This window comes from Argopecten irradians, chromosome 13 (assembly GCF_041381155.1).
Source record: "Argopecten irradians isolate NY chromosome 13, Ai_NY, whole genome shotgun sequence".
Lineage (NCBI taxonomy): Eukaryota > Metazoa > Mollusca > Bivalvia > Pectinida > Pectinidae > Argopecten > Argopecten irradians.
Window position 1 is genome coordinate 5,112,154 of NC_091146.1, and position 19,027 is coordinate 5,131,180.

The 19,027-nt window shown below is 35.7% G+C and overlaps 2 protein-coding genes across 3 annotated transcripts; one reads left to right on the forward strand and one right to left on the reverse strand.

Annotated features, from left to right (window-relative positions):
• Positions 1-267: 267 nt before the first annotated feature.
• On the reverse strand, positions 268-18,760 carry LOC138306078 (arginine and glutamate-rich protein 1-like). Of its 2 annotated transcripts, XM_069246431.1 has the most exons (6): positions 18,678-18,746; positions 17,550-17,624; positions 7,358-7,548; positions 5,987-6,089; positions 2,216-2,372; positions 268-619 (listed from the first exon to the last, which is right to left on the reverse strand). In XM_069246431.1, the coding sequence occupies exons 3-6, from the start codon at positions 7,528-7,530 to the stop codon at positions 420-422; spliced, it is 633 nt and encodes a 210-aa protein (XP_069102532.1). In that variant the 5' UTR covers positions 7,531-7,548; positions 17,550-17,624; positions 18,678-18,746; the 3' UTR covers positions 268-419. The 2 variants fall into 2 exon arrangements, with proteins under 2 accessions (XP_069102532.1, XP_069102531.1); XM_069246430.1 differs by lacking the exon at positions 17,550-17,624 and having other exon boundaries at positions 274-619; positions 18,678-18,760.
• On the forward strand, positions 14,449-15,675 carry LOC138306616 (uncharacterized). Its single transcript, XM_069247055.1, has 2 exons — positions 14,449-14,902; positions 15,191-15,675. Exons 1-2 carry the CDS (start codon positions 14,449-14,451, stop codon positions 15,673-15,675), a joined length of 939 nt encoding a protein of 312 aa, XP_069103156.1.
• Positions 18,761-19,027: the final 267 nt, after the last annotated feature.

The window sequence follows — 19,027 nt, forward strand, 5'->3', positions numbered from 1 at the left end:
AATCATACAAATTAATATATCGAAAAAATTCGCGGATATTTATTTGAAATCGCGAATTTAAGTCGATCGCGAAATTTGTTAAAGTAAATAGCATGCAAATAAAAGTTGGTATATTTTAAGCATTGATGTCACTATTTTTGAACTTCATCAGGGTATGAAAGAAATTTTGTTTGCAAACTGTGTGCAAACAAAATAAATTTCATAACCTGATGAAGCTCAAGGATAGTGACGCCGATGCTTATAATTAAAACGTCAGGTTTTCGCACCATTCTTGGATTTTTTTCTTCATAATATATGACGAAAAAGTATCAGCCAATCAGAAAGTCGGATTTAGTATGAAAACAAATAAAAATTAATTATAGAAGTGATGAATGAACGTAAACATATTTCCATTCACCATTCCAGTATTGCATATACATTTACCTTTTAATTCCTCTCATTTCGGTCCATTTTTTTGTAGCAGTTTCGAGTTGTTTACAAGCATGACTCAGTAACACCCGACCATTTGTCCATTTGTAGCGAGCAATGTCGATTCTTTGTTTCCTTTCTCGATGCATTTCGAGATCTGCTTCAAGTTCATTCTCTAAAGCACTTCCATAACTGCCACTGAAGATAGAGTCTGAAAAGCAGTATCATATTTAGGTAATCAGTATTATGTAATTGGGTGGAGGAACAGTTATATCAATACCCCTTCCACAAATACATTGTATAGTTAAATATACAATAAATATATTACCTTATTGATGACCAATCATTCCATATGAAATTTATGAGTCTCAGAAGTGTTTATTTAATTTGCCTACCTTGGCCAGCTCAATTAAAACTTTGGGATGAGTTTCATAAAATTTCATATGAAATTAACGCAAGATACTTTTATGACATTATTATATAGCCAGAAGAGTTACGTGTAATTATAAGTATAGCCCCTATATATATAGCTGGGTGATCGGGTGGTGTAGTGGTTAAGCCACTCGCCTTTCACCTAGCCGGCTGGGGTTCGATCCCTGGCACGGACGTGAAAAGGTTAGGGGTCACCTGCCTGATCACGTGAGTTTACTCCGGGCACTCGGTTTCCTCCCACACTAAGATCCCTCACGCGCTTACATCCGGGCCATCGAGAGTGATTTACATAAGTTGTATAAATAAAGTTTATATTTTTTATATATATATATATATATAGCTACCGCATTGTTGATTTATTACATAACTATTATGGAATATTTTTAAAAAATTGAAAGTAAAACAAAATGAAGGAAAAGTGAAATGCAGCATAATTATGGCCTACAGCATCTGAATCATACAATAATTAGGTGTGTGGAGGTGATAAAAATGGCCTTTAGCTATACTGTATATTCCAAGGTTGTTAAGGATTAGACTTGTACTTTTTAAGAAAAAGAGCTAAGTATAGTTTAGCACCACTAAGTTTCACAGCCTCTGTATCCCACACCCTGAAATGAATCATACAACAATTGGGTGTATTGAGGTGATAATGCTGTCCTTTAGTTAAGTTTGGTTGGGATCGGACATACACTTTTTGAGAAACAGAGTTAAACCCAGAACTTTGAAGTTAAACGTTGACGACAACACTGCTGTTGCCGTTGGCAAAGTAAAACCATAATATCGTCTTTGCGAACTGTCATTGCGGGCAATACAAAAATCAACATTTTGAAGAAATTAAATGGTAGACAGTGCATGAAACATGATGACTATATATAAGTCATCCAGATCCTGTCCCTAAGGGTCAGATGACCTAAATCGAATATGTATCACATAATAAGAGGTCAGTTGTAGTTTTTAAACTACATGAAATTAATAAAATCATATAAAAGACAAAAGGTGCTGGTAATAAGAAAACTGGACCAGGTGTGCACACAATTTGCTATATACTGTTTACTATATATGTAACTAATATTGAATAGCAACTATCTTCAAGCCATTGCCCGGATTGAATATTCTCACATCATTCTTTAATGACATTAAGCAATGACTTCATAATTAATTTCATCCATTGACAATCAATCAAGTTATATTGCGCTTAGTGACATATTCAAAAATAATACATGTGAAAAAGGATACTGGATATCAGACAGATTTTTCAGAGACCAAATACAATAATTGTAAATGTGCAATGTTTCATTGCACTTTTATTCAATTCAATTTTGTACTGAAGTTTGACTGCATTGAAATTTGATTAATGTGTAAAATGTGTACTTACTAAGGAGTTCTTCTTGCTCTTGGTATAACTTGTTGAGTTGGTCGTTACCAACCTTGGCTTCTGCTGCTTGTTTTTCAACTTGTTTGATTTCTTTTTCATTCTCCTCCAGAAACTTTAGCACCTTTTCTTGCTCTGCTAATGCTTCCAAATGCTCCGCCTTAAATCATACAAAAACAATTTTATCATAGTACATTTTGACTTTTTATGATGCATTAAGAGCCTATTGAAGGTATTCCTTTACTGAAATAGTGCTGTATTTTCCAAATGTTCTTTTAATATATAGCCAATATCAAATATATTACTTGATTTTAGAATAAATTTTAAAAGAAACTGTTCAAGGTGGCTTCCTTTAGTAAACTTTTGCTTTATCTTCCCAAATTTGTGTCAATAATTTCCAACCTAGAAAATCTCTAAAATATGAATACTGGCCTGCATGCTTACATAAGAGGAGAAAATATAAGACAAAGTTAAAAGTTCCTTCATCAAGTGTGTCAATCACTGTGAAATTAGTCAGTCCTGGGATTAGGCTCTTTTGAATCAAAGAATAGAACATGATATACATCTATTTGTATGTTTGTTTTATAAAAAAACGTTATGTCCTATTAATGGACAGGGGCATGTAGGGACTTCCTTCCATGTATGTTCGGTGTAGCGTGTATGAAATGTGTGTTTCATGTTTCGGGAGACTGTGGTATATTATACAAATATTCCATGGGTAAAACTACTGTGCTCTAGTTCATAATATTTAACCCGAGGTGATGGTAATCAACAAATGTTATATTGCACGAGGCCAAAGGCCGAGTGCAATATAACATTTGTTGATTAACATCACCGAGGGGTAAATATTATGAACTAGAGCACAGTAACCATGGAATATTTGTTTTATTACATAATCACCAGTTTTTCAGTTGAGTATTTTTTTATTAAACGAATACGACAATCACTTAACAAAATCATCAACACCGTACCGTACGGAAAAAAACTTAATATTCTATTGAAGATTGACGTATAGCACACGTACGTCACTTTGTAACTCCGGTTTGGATGTCTTATTGTCTGTTTTCACATTATTAGACCTGCTTGCAGCCTTTTAATCTAATACATTCATCGTGTCCGTTCTTTCCTCGGTACAGTAAACGTCTACATGACATGCTTGATTTGAGATCTATAAATCCAGCGCGAATTTGAGCGTGAACCTTTGTGACGTCATAATAACATAATTCACTGTTACTCGCAATTCCTTGGAAGTTTTCTACAAAACTAGACAACAACAGCGAGGTGTTCCTAAAGCTGTGCAATATAACATCTTGAACCGTGCAATATAACGTTTCCATGGAAGCGTGCAATATAACTTCGAACCGTGCAATATAACAAGGTTTTATTGAACGGTCAGTGTAATAGTTGAAAATATTATATTTCTTCATATATAGATTGGTGTAAACAAATTATGTAATAATTTACTTTAAACTTGTAATCAAAGGTAAATACCTAAACTAAAACAGCTTTTATTTATTAAAATGGCAATGTAAAATGAAATTGATAATTTCATAGCATCTCAAAATTTAACATTACACTTATCATCACTTGTTGAACGATTTAATCAAAATAAATGAAATATTAATTTTCATAATGAAGGTAACTGATGTCTCCCCTCATCATCCTGTTATTGCTGCACACAAGTTGAAAGTATTCACTGCGTTAGATAGCAAAACAGCACAATCTTCATTGTAACAAATCCTATACATTGTAGATTACAATGTTTTAACATTATTATAGACTCTCAATAAAAATCTTCTAATGCTATTTGATGTTTCACAACCGCAGCAGGCTTTTAAAGTCAGAGGTCTGGATTTGATCCCTAGAGAAATGTGTTAAATTGATGATAAATCAACTTTGCTCTGTGAGAGTAACAGTAATAAATAATTGTTAATACCAGGTATATTTCTACAAGTACAGGGCTATATGGACTATATACTCACTTATAAATCCTAATAGTTATAGTATACTATCATTAGTATAGATATGTAGTCCTGTAACTGGAAACAAGGTAAAACAGTGTAGGGATTATTTAATATGGTAGCTAACTTTCAATAGGTTATAATACTTGAAGAAAAAAAATAACATGGGCAAATTTCCATCCAGTTATGGCAAATGTAATTTTAAGGATAGAGAAACCCAAAACCATGGTATACTATTGGTATATCAACTAAACTATTGCCATCTTTACTCTAACATATGGGGAGACAACCCAAAAACTATAAAATATAAGAGGAAAATATGGCCTTAGAATACAATTACTTTCATTATTTGTCATACTAAAGAAAAATGAAAATAATGTATTTTTTTAAATTTTGCAAAAAAATTTGATTAAACTAAGCTGTGGTCGAGTTAGAAACCCAGAACCTGCTTGTTTTCAAGATATCTTCACATGCATATCACAAACCTACAATGTGATATGAAAATCCAGAAAAAGACAAAAAATCACCACTCAAGCCTTATCACACAGGGTGTCCTTATACCACACAATAAACCTCCAAAAATGGGTTAAAAACAAATTCTACCGGTAGTACAGCTAGATATTACACTAAAATTATACGCAAAAATTATACACAGATGCAATAGCTAAGTCGAAAAATTGTATGGTAACATTTCTAAAAATTCAAAATGCACTACATTGTCTACAACGAACAGGAAGTCTTATTGTGGTCTAAGGCCATAAAAATTTAAGTGGAGACCACAAACCATGGTATATACATTGATGGTTGTCCTTTTCAATCACATTATATTAGTGGTAGGTTATTTCTTGTGTATCCATTTTCTTTTTCCGCCTTTGTTCATAGTTAAGAGGGGACAACCCCAACACTATAGAACATAAGATGGACACAAATCCATGTTTTCATTTTCCTTTTGCACTTAGATTTAGATTTCAAGGGAGACAATCCAAATCCCATGGCCATCAGGTATATTCCATGTTTGCCGTTTTTTTTCTCAAACTTTAACTAATTGGGAGACAACCCCTAATTCATGTGACATTGGAGGTCATGATCCATTTCCCATGTATATCCTCACCAGTAAAATAGGCAACTGATAATTCATAATAATTAAAGTAAGATATATACAATTATCTTTTCTTTCTCCATGTGACTTCTACTCAAGGGGAGACAACTGATAATGCATAATAATTAAAGTAAGATACTGTATATACAATTATCTTTTCTTTCTCCATGTGACTTCTACTCAAGTGGAGACAACTGATAATGCATAATAATTAAAGTAAGATACTGTATATACAATTATCTTTTCTTTCTCCATGTGACTTCTACTCAAGGGGAGACAACTGATAATTCATAATAATTAAAGTAAGATATATACAATTATCTTTTCTTTCTACAAGTCTATTCAAGGGGAGACAACTGATAATTCATGGTAACTTAGGGTGTAGATACCCAATTTCTTTTTCCTGCTCCATGTCTATTCTAACCTAAGGGAAGACAACTGGTAATTCATCGTAAATCAGAATAATTAAGACACTGAATTACCTTTTCTTGCTGATGTCTATATTCTAACCTAGGGGAGACATCTGGTAATTCATGGTAAATTAGGATAATTAAGACACTGAATTAGCTTTTCTTGCTGATGTCTATATTCTAAATAACCTAGGGGGAGATAACATGATAATTATAAATTAAGATACACAATTACCTTTTTCTTCATTCATGTCTACTCAAGGGGAGATAACAATAATTCATGGAAGATACATGTAAGAGTTACCTTCTCTCGCGCCATCTCCTCATCATATTGCTTCTGTCCTTTAGCAAGAACTGCCTGTTCCATTTCCTTAACAACTCTTTCCACATCATCCAACTCTTTTTTCCTGTCACCAAAATATCAAAAACTACTTAACTCAAAATTACATGTGATAATATAAATACACATTTAATATTTATGTGGAAACTGCAACATAAAGGGCAACAGTAGCTGAATGGTTAAGATGTCCTGACATATTATCACAAGCCCTCTACCTCTGGGTGGCGAGTTTATATCATATGTGGGGCAGTTTTCAGGTGCTAAATATTGGTTGTTGGTTTTTCTCCAGGTACTCCGGTTTTCCTTCAACATCAAACCTGGTACATCCTAACATGGCCCTGGTTTTTAAAAGGTTGTAATACTAAACAATCCATACCAAATCCAACAGAAGTTTAGAAAATTAAATACGGGTGAGTGGCAGTTGTAAATTAATATACCCAATCTTTGGTTGTTGGAGACCCATAGTTGAGAGTATATGTGATGCTTCAATACACTCATAGAGGCATAGTGCAACCATTCATAGGTCTCTGGTAATGCATTTGTCAGGATAGATAGAAAATTAACTCTGATTCATATTTTTTTTTTAATGCTATTGCTGATATTTGCATATAGACATGCGATATTAAACAAGATATCACTTGGGTCGGTAAACGACACCATTATCGATGCCAAACCCCCCTGTTTTTTCCAAATTACAATGGAAAATTTCCAATTCAAATCGCCAAAAAACAAATAAAACCTAGAAATCTGAAACCGTCTTCTCTCCACTCATTGATTAAACTAAAACTAAAAACCAAATACACTCTGAAGATATGGTAGTTAACTTTTGACAAAATAAAATATCTTTACAAAATCTAATCACTTATAATTATACCATGTTCAGTAATGGGTAACTTTTTCCCAAACTGCTCTTTTTTGCGATTAAAAATTCCCAATTTGTTACAAAAACTTTTTTCCAAAATACCCTGAAAATGTTTGTATGTCAAAAATATAGCCAGGTTTTACTCATTATTACAGATGACTATTAAAACAACATTACACAAATCATTAAAGTGTAAATCACTGGATGATGGGGCTTATTGTACTAAACCGCTGTCTTTGTATGATACAGAGTTGTCTCTCTTTTAAGACATTGTATCGACTAATCATTATTTTACAGGTGAGAAATGTTTCTTTTTCACACGCAAAAAAGTAAACATGATATTTTAATTCCCAACAAAAACAAAAAAACAATAACAATGTAAATGCAAATGCAGAATACCTTTTGCATCATTTAACTTACATTTAATTAAACCTGTCATATTTATATCAGATATACAAAAAAGCTTTACATACGTCTTTTGACTTTTTTCTTCCAATTGCTGCTTTAGTGTTTTGTTCTCTGTTTGAAGGCTCCCAAGGCGGCCCTGAAGTTCCTCATACGCCTTACGAGTGTTCTTTATCTCCAACTCGTGAATTTGATTATCCAACTTGATGTAATTATTCAGCGTATCCACAGACAATGCCATGGTGATTCTTCTGGTATGCTAGGTAATATCAAATACTAATCTGTTATTTAACAAACATAAACAAACCAAACACAAATCTTTCTAATTGTTACGTAAAAAAAAATAGAATAAACAAGAAATTTTATCTTGATATGCCATACTACCCTTGCAGGTAGGTATTATCATTTTGTTCAGAAAAATTAACATGAATTTTGATTGCGAAATAATGACGTCATAATTCATACCATCAATCAAGGGAGACAAATCTGTATAATTTGGTAATCTATAAATAATGAGTTACTGTGGTAGCTATATTTGGACCAAATTTAGAGTTTTCGTGAAATAATGGCAATGCCATAAATCAATGTAAGAAATCAATAAAGAAACTATATGTTTAGTGAGCTTAATTGAGGCATTGAAAAAGGGGGAGGGGCGCATATCAGAACAGGGGCATCAAGCTATTGGAAGGTCTCAATTTCAGTGAGAAGTGCATGTAGCAGAAATGGCCAATCCTCGGTGACATTGTAGATCATTCGGTAGAGCAAAATGGTATAATGGTCGAAAGTCTTTGGTTCAGAGTTCTGTTATGGGCACTAAATTTCTCCTCTCCAGCTCTACATTTCTTTTAATATTTTTGATTGGTGCCAAATTCCGTACCACAGCATATTAGTACATGTATTTGAAAATGGAAATGAAAACAATCACATCTTTACTATATGTAAAAGGGCAAGAATAGTGTGCTGCCAACCATATACAGGCTTACACATGGGACCTAAGAATTACTGGTCCGCCGCTCAACTGACTGAACTAAGACCTAAGAATTACTGGTCCGCCACTCCACTGACTGAACTTAGACCTAAGAATTACTGGTCCGCCACTCCACTGACTGAACTAAGACCTAAGAATTACTGGTCCGCCACTCCACTGACTGAACTAAGACCTAAGAATTACTGGTCCGCCACTCCACTGACTGAACTAAGACCTAAGAATTACTGGTCCGCCACTCCACTGACTGAACTAAGACCTAAGAATTACTGGTCTGCCACTCCACTGTCTGAACTAAGACCTAAGAATTACTGGTCTGCCACTCCACTGTCTGAACTAAGACCTAAGAATTACTGGTCGGCCTCTCCACTGACTGAACTTAGAACTAAGAATTACTGGTCCTCCACTCCACTGACTGAACTTAGACCTATGAATTACTGGTCCGCCGCTCAACTGACTGAACTAAGACCTAAGAATTACACTGGTCCGCCACTCCACTGACTGAACTTAGACCTAAGAATTACTGGTCCGCCACTCCACTGTCACTGAACTAAGACCTAAGAATTACTGGTCTGCCACTCCACTGTCTGAACTAAGACCTAAGAATTACTGGTCGGCCTCTCCACTGACTGAACTTAGACCTAAGAATTACTGGTCCTCCACTCCACTGACTGAACTTAGACCTATGAATAACTGGTCCGCCGCTCAACTGACTGAACTAAGACCTAAGAATTACACTGGTCCGCCACTCCACTGACTGAACTTAGACCTAAGAATTACTGGTCTGCCACTCCACTGACTGAACTGAACGGAAATTCCCCTAGCATGAAGCTAGAAGGTGACCATATCAATATGTACAAATAAAACTTGCTACAACTATACACTATTAATATGTTACACTACAAAAGTAGTATATCGAGTGTAACAGTAGAGAGGAAAATATAGCAGCCAGACCTGGATTCCATGACGGGAACTCTCGCACAAATGTTCTACCGCTGATCATGAGCTACATGGTCACCAATGAGCGATCCAGTCCAATTCCACTACACTTCTCCCTGCTTTTTGTTATTTTCGAAGGTCTTCGTCCTCAAAGACATACAAGACCCTTATACCAAAATCATGGGTATTTTAGTTGGGCGCCAATTTTGTAACAGGAGAGGAGAAAACGTAGCTGCTAGACCACAACTAGTCAAATGCTCTACAGCTGAGCTACCTGGTCACCGATGACAGAAACATATGTGTATAATATAAACTTTATATATACAGTAACAAGCCAAAAGTCTTCGTAATTTTTTATTTTTCCCTATATATTCTATGTAATTTTACATTTTTTCTTTGGTTTTTCCTGATCTCATCTATTAACAGATTTTAACCAATTTTGGCATTCTTGTAGAAAATTATCTACACTTTCAGCTCATAATATTTGTATAATTTTCCGATATTTTGTTTTCAAAATATTTTTTTTTGTGCACCACTTAAACTTTTGACATCATTTTCTTCTTTATTCTTACCAAAATGGCAAGGATAAAGTTTTGCATGGTTATGAAATATGGTTTTCTCAAAAAGTGCATAAAGGAAAATTATGTAAATATTATGAGCTGCAAGTGTAGATAGTTTTCTACAAGTATGCAAAAATATGATTAAAATCCGCGCTGTTATAGTGTTGTATTGGAATGAGTGATGAAACGATCTAGTTGTGGGCAAAGGGGAAATAACTCTAAATCACATTTGGAACGCTTTTGTTGTAAAAGATAGAAAAATTGAGAAGAATTCGAATCTAATAGATGTTACTTGCAGTACTCCTAACAGTATGTATACTTCAGGCTGTGACCCCATTTCGCACCTCGACACACCAATTCGATGGAGTGACCATGCTGACGGGATCACGGAGAACAACGTTAACCGCTATAACGCCATGGCGGGAAACGGAATGAACTGTGCTGTGACAAATACTGAAATGTCATACCCTGATGACCATCCAAATATGAATATGCTACCTCGTCCATATTTCTCACAGACTCCCAACGGGAACCCTGGGTACCGTTTACCACAGACAGATTTCCCTCAACCAGACGGTAATCATAATGTTCACGTTCCCGCCCATAACTCATCACGTGGCCATGGAGTCGCACCGACATTTATCATTCGAGACGTCGTCCCAGATAAACATTTAAGATTTTCGGGATTCATGAATGAAGATGGAGAGAAGTTTTTGCGTGAGTTTCACAGTTATCTCACACTCTCTGGACTAGTTGATAACCACGAACAAATTATAGCGTGTTTTCATTTGAGGCTACAAGGCCCTGCCTTGGTCTGGTTTGACACGCTCACTAGTAATCAGAGACTGTCATGGCCCCAGATTGAGGCCAGCTTTTGTCAAGAGTACTGTGGAGACAATCCAGCCCTCATTGCTGAGGAGGCCAACTGGCATCATTTGAAACGTCATCCCTCAGAAGCAATTGAAGAGTATCATGCAGTTGTTGTGAGGAAAGGCTTGCGTTTACAAAAAAGTGAACGTGATATGGCAAAAAATCATTGAAGGCTTACCGTCTCAACTTCTGTTTTTTGTACGAGCTGGACTACCACAGGACGGGTATCAACTCTTCCTGACGCCCTTCATTCAGCAAAGATTGGAGAAAGTCATGGTTATCGCCAAGACTTCAGTGTTTCACACGATGTCGTTCAACCATCTATCAGTGCTCTTAAGAAGAGTGACGCCGAAGATGCCACGGTGACAGCCCTTAATCAGATCTGTGAATGCCTAGATAAGCTGGAAAAGTTACAGAAAAAGACCAAAGACTCCAAATCCAGAGGTCAAAGTCCGAAGACCAACGAGGAGAACAGGACGTGCTTCAAATGTCAAGGTCAGGGACATATCAAACCTAATTGTAATTGGGTTGGCATTGGACAAGTTTCCCCATCGCTTCTTTGTAATTTGTGTAAACAGAACGGACACAGCGCAAAGTGTTGTAGGCTATCTTTGTCTACTACCACAGATATCGATGTTTGTCAACTGTGTAGCGAGACAGGCTATACCGCATCGAAGTGTCCGCAGTTAAACAGTCTCGGCCTGGGACTGACGCGCACCTCTCAGGCCTCTGTGTAGAGGAAATGAACCCAAAGACAGTCCAGATGATTGATAACTCGCGATTGGTGACTGGTAGAGTTCAGCACGAACTAACATCTTCTAGTGATACGGACAGTACTGAGCAGCAGCCAAAGATAACAACAGACAATCGCTTTATGTATCTGAATGTATATGCAGGTTGTTTACCAGTTACAGCTCTGCTTGATTCAGGCAGTGAAATTAATGTCATATCAAAGCAATTGTTTGATGCTTTACCTCAATCTGCTATTTCAAATTGTTCACAGAGTCAAATGAAAATTGTTGTAGCTAGTAACAGTACTGTTAAAATTTTTGGCACAGCTAGCTAGTGTTAACCTCAATCATAGTGTAGCCAGTATGAGCTCGAGTAAGCCATACAGTGTATTTATATATATTTTAGATGAAGCATCGCACCCTATGATACTTGATGTTGAATATTTACGTTCACACAATATTGTTCTAGATTTCAGTGCAGGTGCTAGTTTTCATGGCAAGAAAAATACTACAAAGATTTTATGTATTCATTCTTTTGTTGTTGAACCAAACTCGGAATGTGTAGTTATAGTGGGAAACATTCAAGTGATATCCAGATTGGTATGCAAGGGATTTGTGAAATTCATCCTCAACTACGGTTTAAGGGTTTATTAGTAGTTGTAAATCTGTAGCAACATGTTCTCCTGATCATTTAGTACAGATTAAGATTTTGAACCCAACCATTATGACAGTATCCATGTAAATAAGAAGTCTGTACTGTCATATTGTAGGTTATGTGATAACACTGTAGATATTGTTTCTTTTTCATGTAATCAAATCCAGGAATTTTTGTCTCCAAACATGACATCACATAGTAGTGAATTTTGTGATCATGACATGTACACTAGTAGCACTACATGTAGTAGTGATGAGGAGGTACCTCCCCTGACCACAGTCTAGATTTCCAGAAATTTAGCGAGTACTAGCTTTGAACTAAATTCAGAGTTATCATCTGATGAGAAGTCTAGGTTACTTCAATGCTTGTACACTCACAGAGATGTTTTATGACGGATGAAAATCCAGGTTTAGGTCTTACCAATCTTGTTAAACATAAGATTATGTTAAAACCTGCTGCTGTCTCTAAACATCAGCGTCCTTAACGGTTACCTCCTGACAAAAAGGAAGTGTTAAGACACCAATTAGATGAGTTGTTAGAACAAGGTATTATTGCTGCAGTCAGTGAGGAAGAGGAAGTACCTATAACAAGTCCAATTGTTTTAGTGTCTAAACGCTCTAAGCCTAAATCTGTAGGTGACTTGCCCATAACTAGAGAGCTTAGTCTCTCCTCATACAGGTTCTGTTGTGATTTCAGGTATCTTAACACACAAACACAAGATTTCAGATACACGATACCTGATTTACAAGACCTGACTGAATCCTTCTCGGAGCGCACCCCTAACTTTATAACACTTTTGGATTTGCGCTCGGGATTTTTCCAAATGCCTATTTCTGAGGATTCTTGTAAATATACTGCTTTTAATACTTGTAATGGTACTTTCAAATTTCTCAGACTTCCAATGGGTCTCCGTACAGCCCCAAATACTTTCCAACTTTTACTGGATAAAGTGCTCAAAGGTTTTACATTTGTTTCAGTATTATGTTATTTAGATGATATATGTATCATATCTGAGACATTTGAACAACATTTATCTGATGTAAATGAGGTATTGAATCGATTGAAACAAGCAGGATTAAAACTCGGACCACAGTAGTGCGTGTTCGTACAGAGTTCCTGTGTTTTCCTCGGACATTCGATTTCCAAGGATACATGCTTTAGGATTATTCAACTGGTTTAGAAAATTTATCAAAAAATTTAGTGCTATAGCTGGACCTTTATACAAACTTCTCAAGAAAGGCACACCATTTGTATGGACACAGGAACATAGTGAGTGTTTCCAGATATTGAAAGATAGTTTGGTAAACTCGAACATTTTAGCTTTTCCGCGATACAATTTGGAATTCCGCATCTCAGTAGATACCAGCAGCAAGGGTATTGGCTACATGTTATATCAACGTTATGAGGATGAATCTGACCATATTGTTCGTTTTGGGTCTAAAGGACTTACACGTTATCAACAATCTTATGGTCCAACCAAACTTGAACTAACTGGAGTTGTTACAAGTGTATTAGACTGTGCATCATACGTACGAGGTCGCCATTTCGTAATTGAATGTGATCATGAAGCACTATGCGCATTATATCAAAAACAACTCAAGGGTGCAATTTACGAGCGCTGGTTAGCAATGTTACAACCATTTGACTTTGATATCATCTACAAACCTGCATCAGAAATGGTAGTCCCCGATGCTCTCTCTCGTAATACAGAGTTTCCGGAAATGCTTGGATCCAGCCCTGATGAAGATGACCCCTACTTTGACAATGTTGAGGAAAAACCTACCACGGTACAAGTTATTTCACCGAACTCTACGGTTATCAACACATTTAGTAATGTCAATCATGTACGTGTCAAGCATAAACAGGACATTTTATCAGTATATGATGCGGACACAGAAGACAATGTTGAAGATCATGTTAGTCATCGAGTCAAACAGTCGAACAAGCGTCTACATGTACAAACACACAACCCAGTCAGTGTTATATACCCCAAGTCTACATATAAATCCGATATGTTGGAAGATGAGAAAGGCGATCATTGTGTTATCACTAATGACACACGCAAGTCTTGTGATATTAGTGCTCACCTTACTCCAGAACATTTTGATGCCAAAAACGACGTTAGTCAAGCTATATGTATGCAGGAAATCCATCGGTAGATGTTAAAACCTGTGAACGAACTTGTAAACCGGAAGTTAAATCGGATATTCCAACATGCAATACGGACAGCTTGATACCGACAACTAGCAACAAGAATGACAATTTTGGTCAGACAAGGCATAAGGGAGACAATCCTAGACGGACAACAAGCAACAAATATGTGTGTGATACTAATTGCTCTCAAAGCAGTAGTGATTCACAGATTTTTGTTAATGTTAAGGACAACACATGTATATTAAATGGTACTGATTACTCAGCAATGAGAGACAATATCATTACTTCAGAGGACCGTGATCAGTTCGACTTTCACAATGTACCTACACATGAACAGAGTACTGATGAGAGCAATGATGGACAAACACGAAGCTCAAGCGACACTACAACAGATGAGGAATTTGTTGAAACATATCTTAATCAACTAGATATACCTGTCATGTCTATAGATAGCATCATAGCTAAACAGAAGCAAGACCATGAACTTTTTCCTATAATCAACTATCTGTCCAAAGGGAAGTTACCCAAATCTCAACGCAAATCGAGACTTGTCCTACGACAGCAAGCTGACTATTTCATTCACGGAATTCTTTTCCATTCGCGTGTGGCTAGAGCGAAGCGGACACAGACTCTATCTCATTATCAACTTGTTGTACCCAAGTCATTGATACCTACAGTTCTTCAACTGTTTCATGATTCACCGCTCGCAGGACATAGTGGTATACAGGATACTGTGGATAGACTCAAAGAACATTATTTTTTCTCACGCCTAGCAACAGTTGTATCAGATTATGTGAAATCCTGCCACGAGTGTCAAGCCAGGAAAATAACCAAAGTACATAGACAAAATAAAATCATGGCATATCCGACACCTTCGGAACCTTTTTCTGTATGGGAAATAGACTTATATGGACCACTTCCACATACTACAAAGGGAAACCTCTATGTCTTGACAGCAGTGGACTTATTCTAAAAATTTATTGTGACAATACCTATCCCTGCCAAAGATGCTGTAACAGTGTCAGAAGCACTCTTTACACTCTTCACAACCTATGGTGTCTGTGATACATTGATCAGCGACCAAGGTACAGAGTTCACTGCTAAAGTTACATCAGCACTCTGTGATCTACTTGATATACCCCAACAGTTTACTCCCAGCTTCATACACCATTGTCTAGGAGCTTGTGAGAGGACTCATAACACCCTTGGAGTTCGTCTTACTCCCTACATGAATGATGAGTGTAATAATTGGGACACAGTTTTACCTGCTGTTACATTTTCTATGAACAACTCTGTACACAAAAGCACAGGATTTTCACCATTTGAGGTTATTTTTGCCCAGCGACCAAAGTTTCCTCTTGTTAATCATACGAAGGATCTGAAATCTCTTCCAGTAGACATGAGAGATTACGTCGCTCAAAAGCAACAACTCTTAAATGACATTCGTACTGATCTACATGCAAATGTACAAAAACCCAACATCATATGTTGACAGCTACCAATCAGGGTAAAGACCTTATAGATCTCAAGCCAGGAGATTATGTTTACATGACTAATGAATACACAGGACCTGCAAAGAAACTTCATCATCATTATGATGGTCCTTATGTCATTGATGAACACGTCAGTGGCCACATGGTCACACTAACTGACCCTACAGGAAAGAAATCTTTTCCTCAACCTATTCATGTTGACCGTTTGAAGATTGTTCATTTACGACAACCATCACCGTCAAATTTTTTCCCAGTTACCTCGAAACGGACCTTTCAGACTACAGGTACCCAAACTCTGACTGTAATGTTTGACAAGGGAGATAATCGACAGAGTAATTCCCCTTTGATGTCTTCATCTAACCAGGATGATGCGCTAGTAAAGGAATCCTCAGCTCTGCTGCCACGACGACAATTACCTAAACCTCCTGTTCAATCCCATCGTCCACAGAGACAGATACGGAAACCTCTGCGGTACAGAGATTCTGATCACATTGACCCAGACATTGTTTTTGCCACCCAAGATCCTACCACTTCTAAGGTCAAAGTGAAAAAAGTGCTTGCTCAACGACAAACTGCAGCTGGTATTCAGTATCTTGTACATGCGGTTGGAGAGCCAGCTCAGTTAGCAACTTGGTGTCCTGCCTCAAGTTAGAACACTAAAGCTCTACAGTTAATCGCTAAATGCCAACCTAAATGTGTTTAGTTATTTGTATTAACTACTTTATAAACCAAGCCTGATTATTGTAAGTGAAATGAACATTCTTTAGTATAATCCTAGGCTTGTTTCATCTCCAATTTCATAGTTGAATTTGAAATTGACCAGTATTTAAACAAGTTTCTTTGTATTGTTTTGAATATAATGACTCATGTTTATATTTCAAATTTTTTTATGTCAACACCATTTTATGATTTTCCACTATTGTTTTTTTTTAATAAGTATTACTCAATGTTACTACGGACACAGTAGACTACAATATGGTTACACCATTGTTGATCACATACATTCCTCATCAATACATTTGTGTACCATAGGAGTATTTTGTATACTTGTAATAATTTTCACATTTCTTTCCCTTGTGTGACTTTGTATGCAAAGACATGTGCGTTTTATCTTGAACTCTTATGATAATTGCCAATATTCTTATTAAGGTATCATATTCCCTCGATTTTTCGATCATGTATCTGAAATGTTGTACCTATGGCTACAATGAGTTATAACATACCACCATTTTATATCAACATGTACACATTTTTGAGTGAGAAATCTTATGGTCTATCAACTCTAAGTGAATATTGAATATTGAATTATAATGTATGTTGTATGTACCTCATATGATTAGCCTGGTAAACTTTGACCAAACTGAATGATACCATATTAATTGATGTTCACTGTATTTCATATACACTACTGTTTGAATTATGTTTTCTTTCTTTGATACTTTTGGGTCAATTTAATGCTTCAGTAGCATTACTGTGTTTAAAACTTACTCATTACTCCAATTTCATGTATTTTTTTTTTTTTTTTACAAAACCAAATTTACCAATTGAAATAATTCCCCTCATACTATTTAGTAATATACTGTTCAATGTATTTTAAATGCAACTGTTTGCATTTCTTATATTAACTGAATTTCATGTAATTTTACTCTTTAGTGTCCATGCACTGAATCTTTTCATCACTCATGGTAAAATTTTTGATACATTGGGCAAAAATTTTATTTTAAGGGGCGGCATGTTATAGTGTTGTATTGGAATGAGTGATGAAACGATCTAGTTGTGGTCAAAGGGGAAATAACTCTAAATCACACTTGGAACTCTTTTGTTGTAAAAGATAGAAAAATTAAGAAGAATAAAAGGAAGCCAATGAACGGACGTGTTGCTGTCACTCACTCATTCCCCAAACCCATGAAGCAACACACAACAGCGCCTAGATGAGATCAGGAAAAATCTAAGAAAAAATGTAAAAATACATAGAATATATAGGGAAAAATAAAAATTACGAAGACTTTTGGCACACGACTGTATGATTATCTTGGACGATTTAATAATATATTGGTATACTTAATTAATGACGATGTGAGTATGAATGATGATCATTGATGAGGCTGAGGGATGTGAATGTGATGGTCAATTTTTGAGGATGATTATAGTACATGAAGATGGCATTATATTGAAATTATGCTGAATATGGTGTGATGAGGTGTGTATGATGTGAGTGAGATAACCATGTATCTGTATATGTAAAATCTTCAAAAATAAAATAAATATAAAAAAAAGACTTTTGGCACACGACTGTATATATGTAGTGTATAATGAAGATCTGTATTTCAATCAGATTGACATCTCCCCTCCAAACACCTCTATATTACATATATTTACAGTGTGTGTATAGATTTACATGCACATTGTATAATTTATGTATTTCGCAATACCTAATTTTCCAAATATCTAGTCAACCAGTCAACTGATGTATAGATAAAATTGTGGACGTCACAATTTATGATGTAATTCATTAGCACTATACACACGATACCTGATTTCTAGGTATACGTTTGAAATTCTCATCGTCATAAAACATGAAGGGGAACTCATTTATCTATGGTACAGCTGTCTAGTGTATATATATGTATAACGTACATCTACATATGTGCGTATCTGTGTATATATGGGCTAATTTCTACACTGTTAAAAACGAACCCTACATAATCCATACTTATAGAATACAGTATAATTTACAGAATTGTTTAATCATGCTGTAAAGCATTAAATTGGGACTGTAAATATCATATATTTGCTACCATCCCAGTTGTGATATTTATTTACATCCAACTGGATCTATCATTCCGGAAAAATTAACGAGGTCAGTTGTCACTTGAACAGGTGCCCATTATAAATCTGTTGCATTACATTATACAGTACCGACGCCAGAATCATGTGAACTCAATGCTTCTCGTATTTAGGGATATTTTTTTATGTTAAGAGCATATGCTGATATAAATACCTCAATGTACTGCAGCAAAATCCACCGGAATTATGTCCTAACCGCTGTCCACAGTTTTTTACGGAAGTGACGTTTTGTATACGCTCACCATAGAGATTATAACAACGTACATATTAATAGCTGAATCGGACTAATAAATCCGGAATTGCTTCGCTGGAAGTATGAAAATGATACTGTAAAGTTATAATTTTGACTTTATCAACCAATAAACATAATAATAAATAAAATGAAAAAAAAAACAATTCGTAACAAATGCACAAACAAAATATATATAAAAAATATACATGTAAACATGGATTTAATAATAAAAATGAACAAAAAATAGGGTAAAGTGATCGTAAGTCGGACAC

Excerpts from the sequence above, each read along its gene's own strand:
- LOC138306078 (XM_069246431.1), bottom strand. The coding sequence starts at position 7,530 with ATGGCATTGTCTGTGGATACGCTGAATAATTACATCAAGTTGGATAAT. Across the intron at positions 6,090-7,357 it reads GAAGAAAAAAGTCAAAAGAC|GAAAAAAGAGTTGGATGATG; the intron begins GTATGTAAAGCT and ends TTTTGGTGACAG. Across the intron at positions 620-2,215 it reads AGAGCAAGAAGAACTCCTTA|ACTCTATCTTCAGTGGCAGT; the intron begins GTAAGTACACAT and ends ACTGCTTTTCAG.
- LOC138306616 (XM_069247055.1), top strand. The coding sequence starts at position 14,449 with ATGAGAGACAATATCATTACTTCAGAGGACCGTGATCAGTTCGACTTT. Across the intron at positions 14,903-15,190 it reads ACCGCTCGCAGGACATAGTG|ATGCTGTAACAGTGTCAGAA; the intron begins GTATACAGGATA and ends TCCCTGCCAAAG.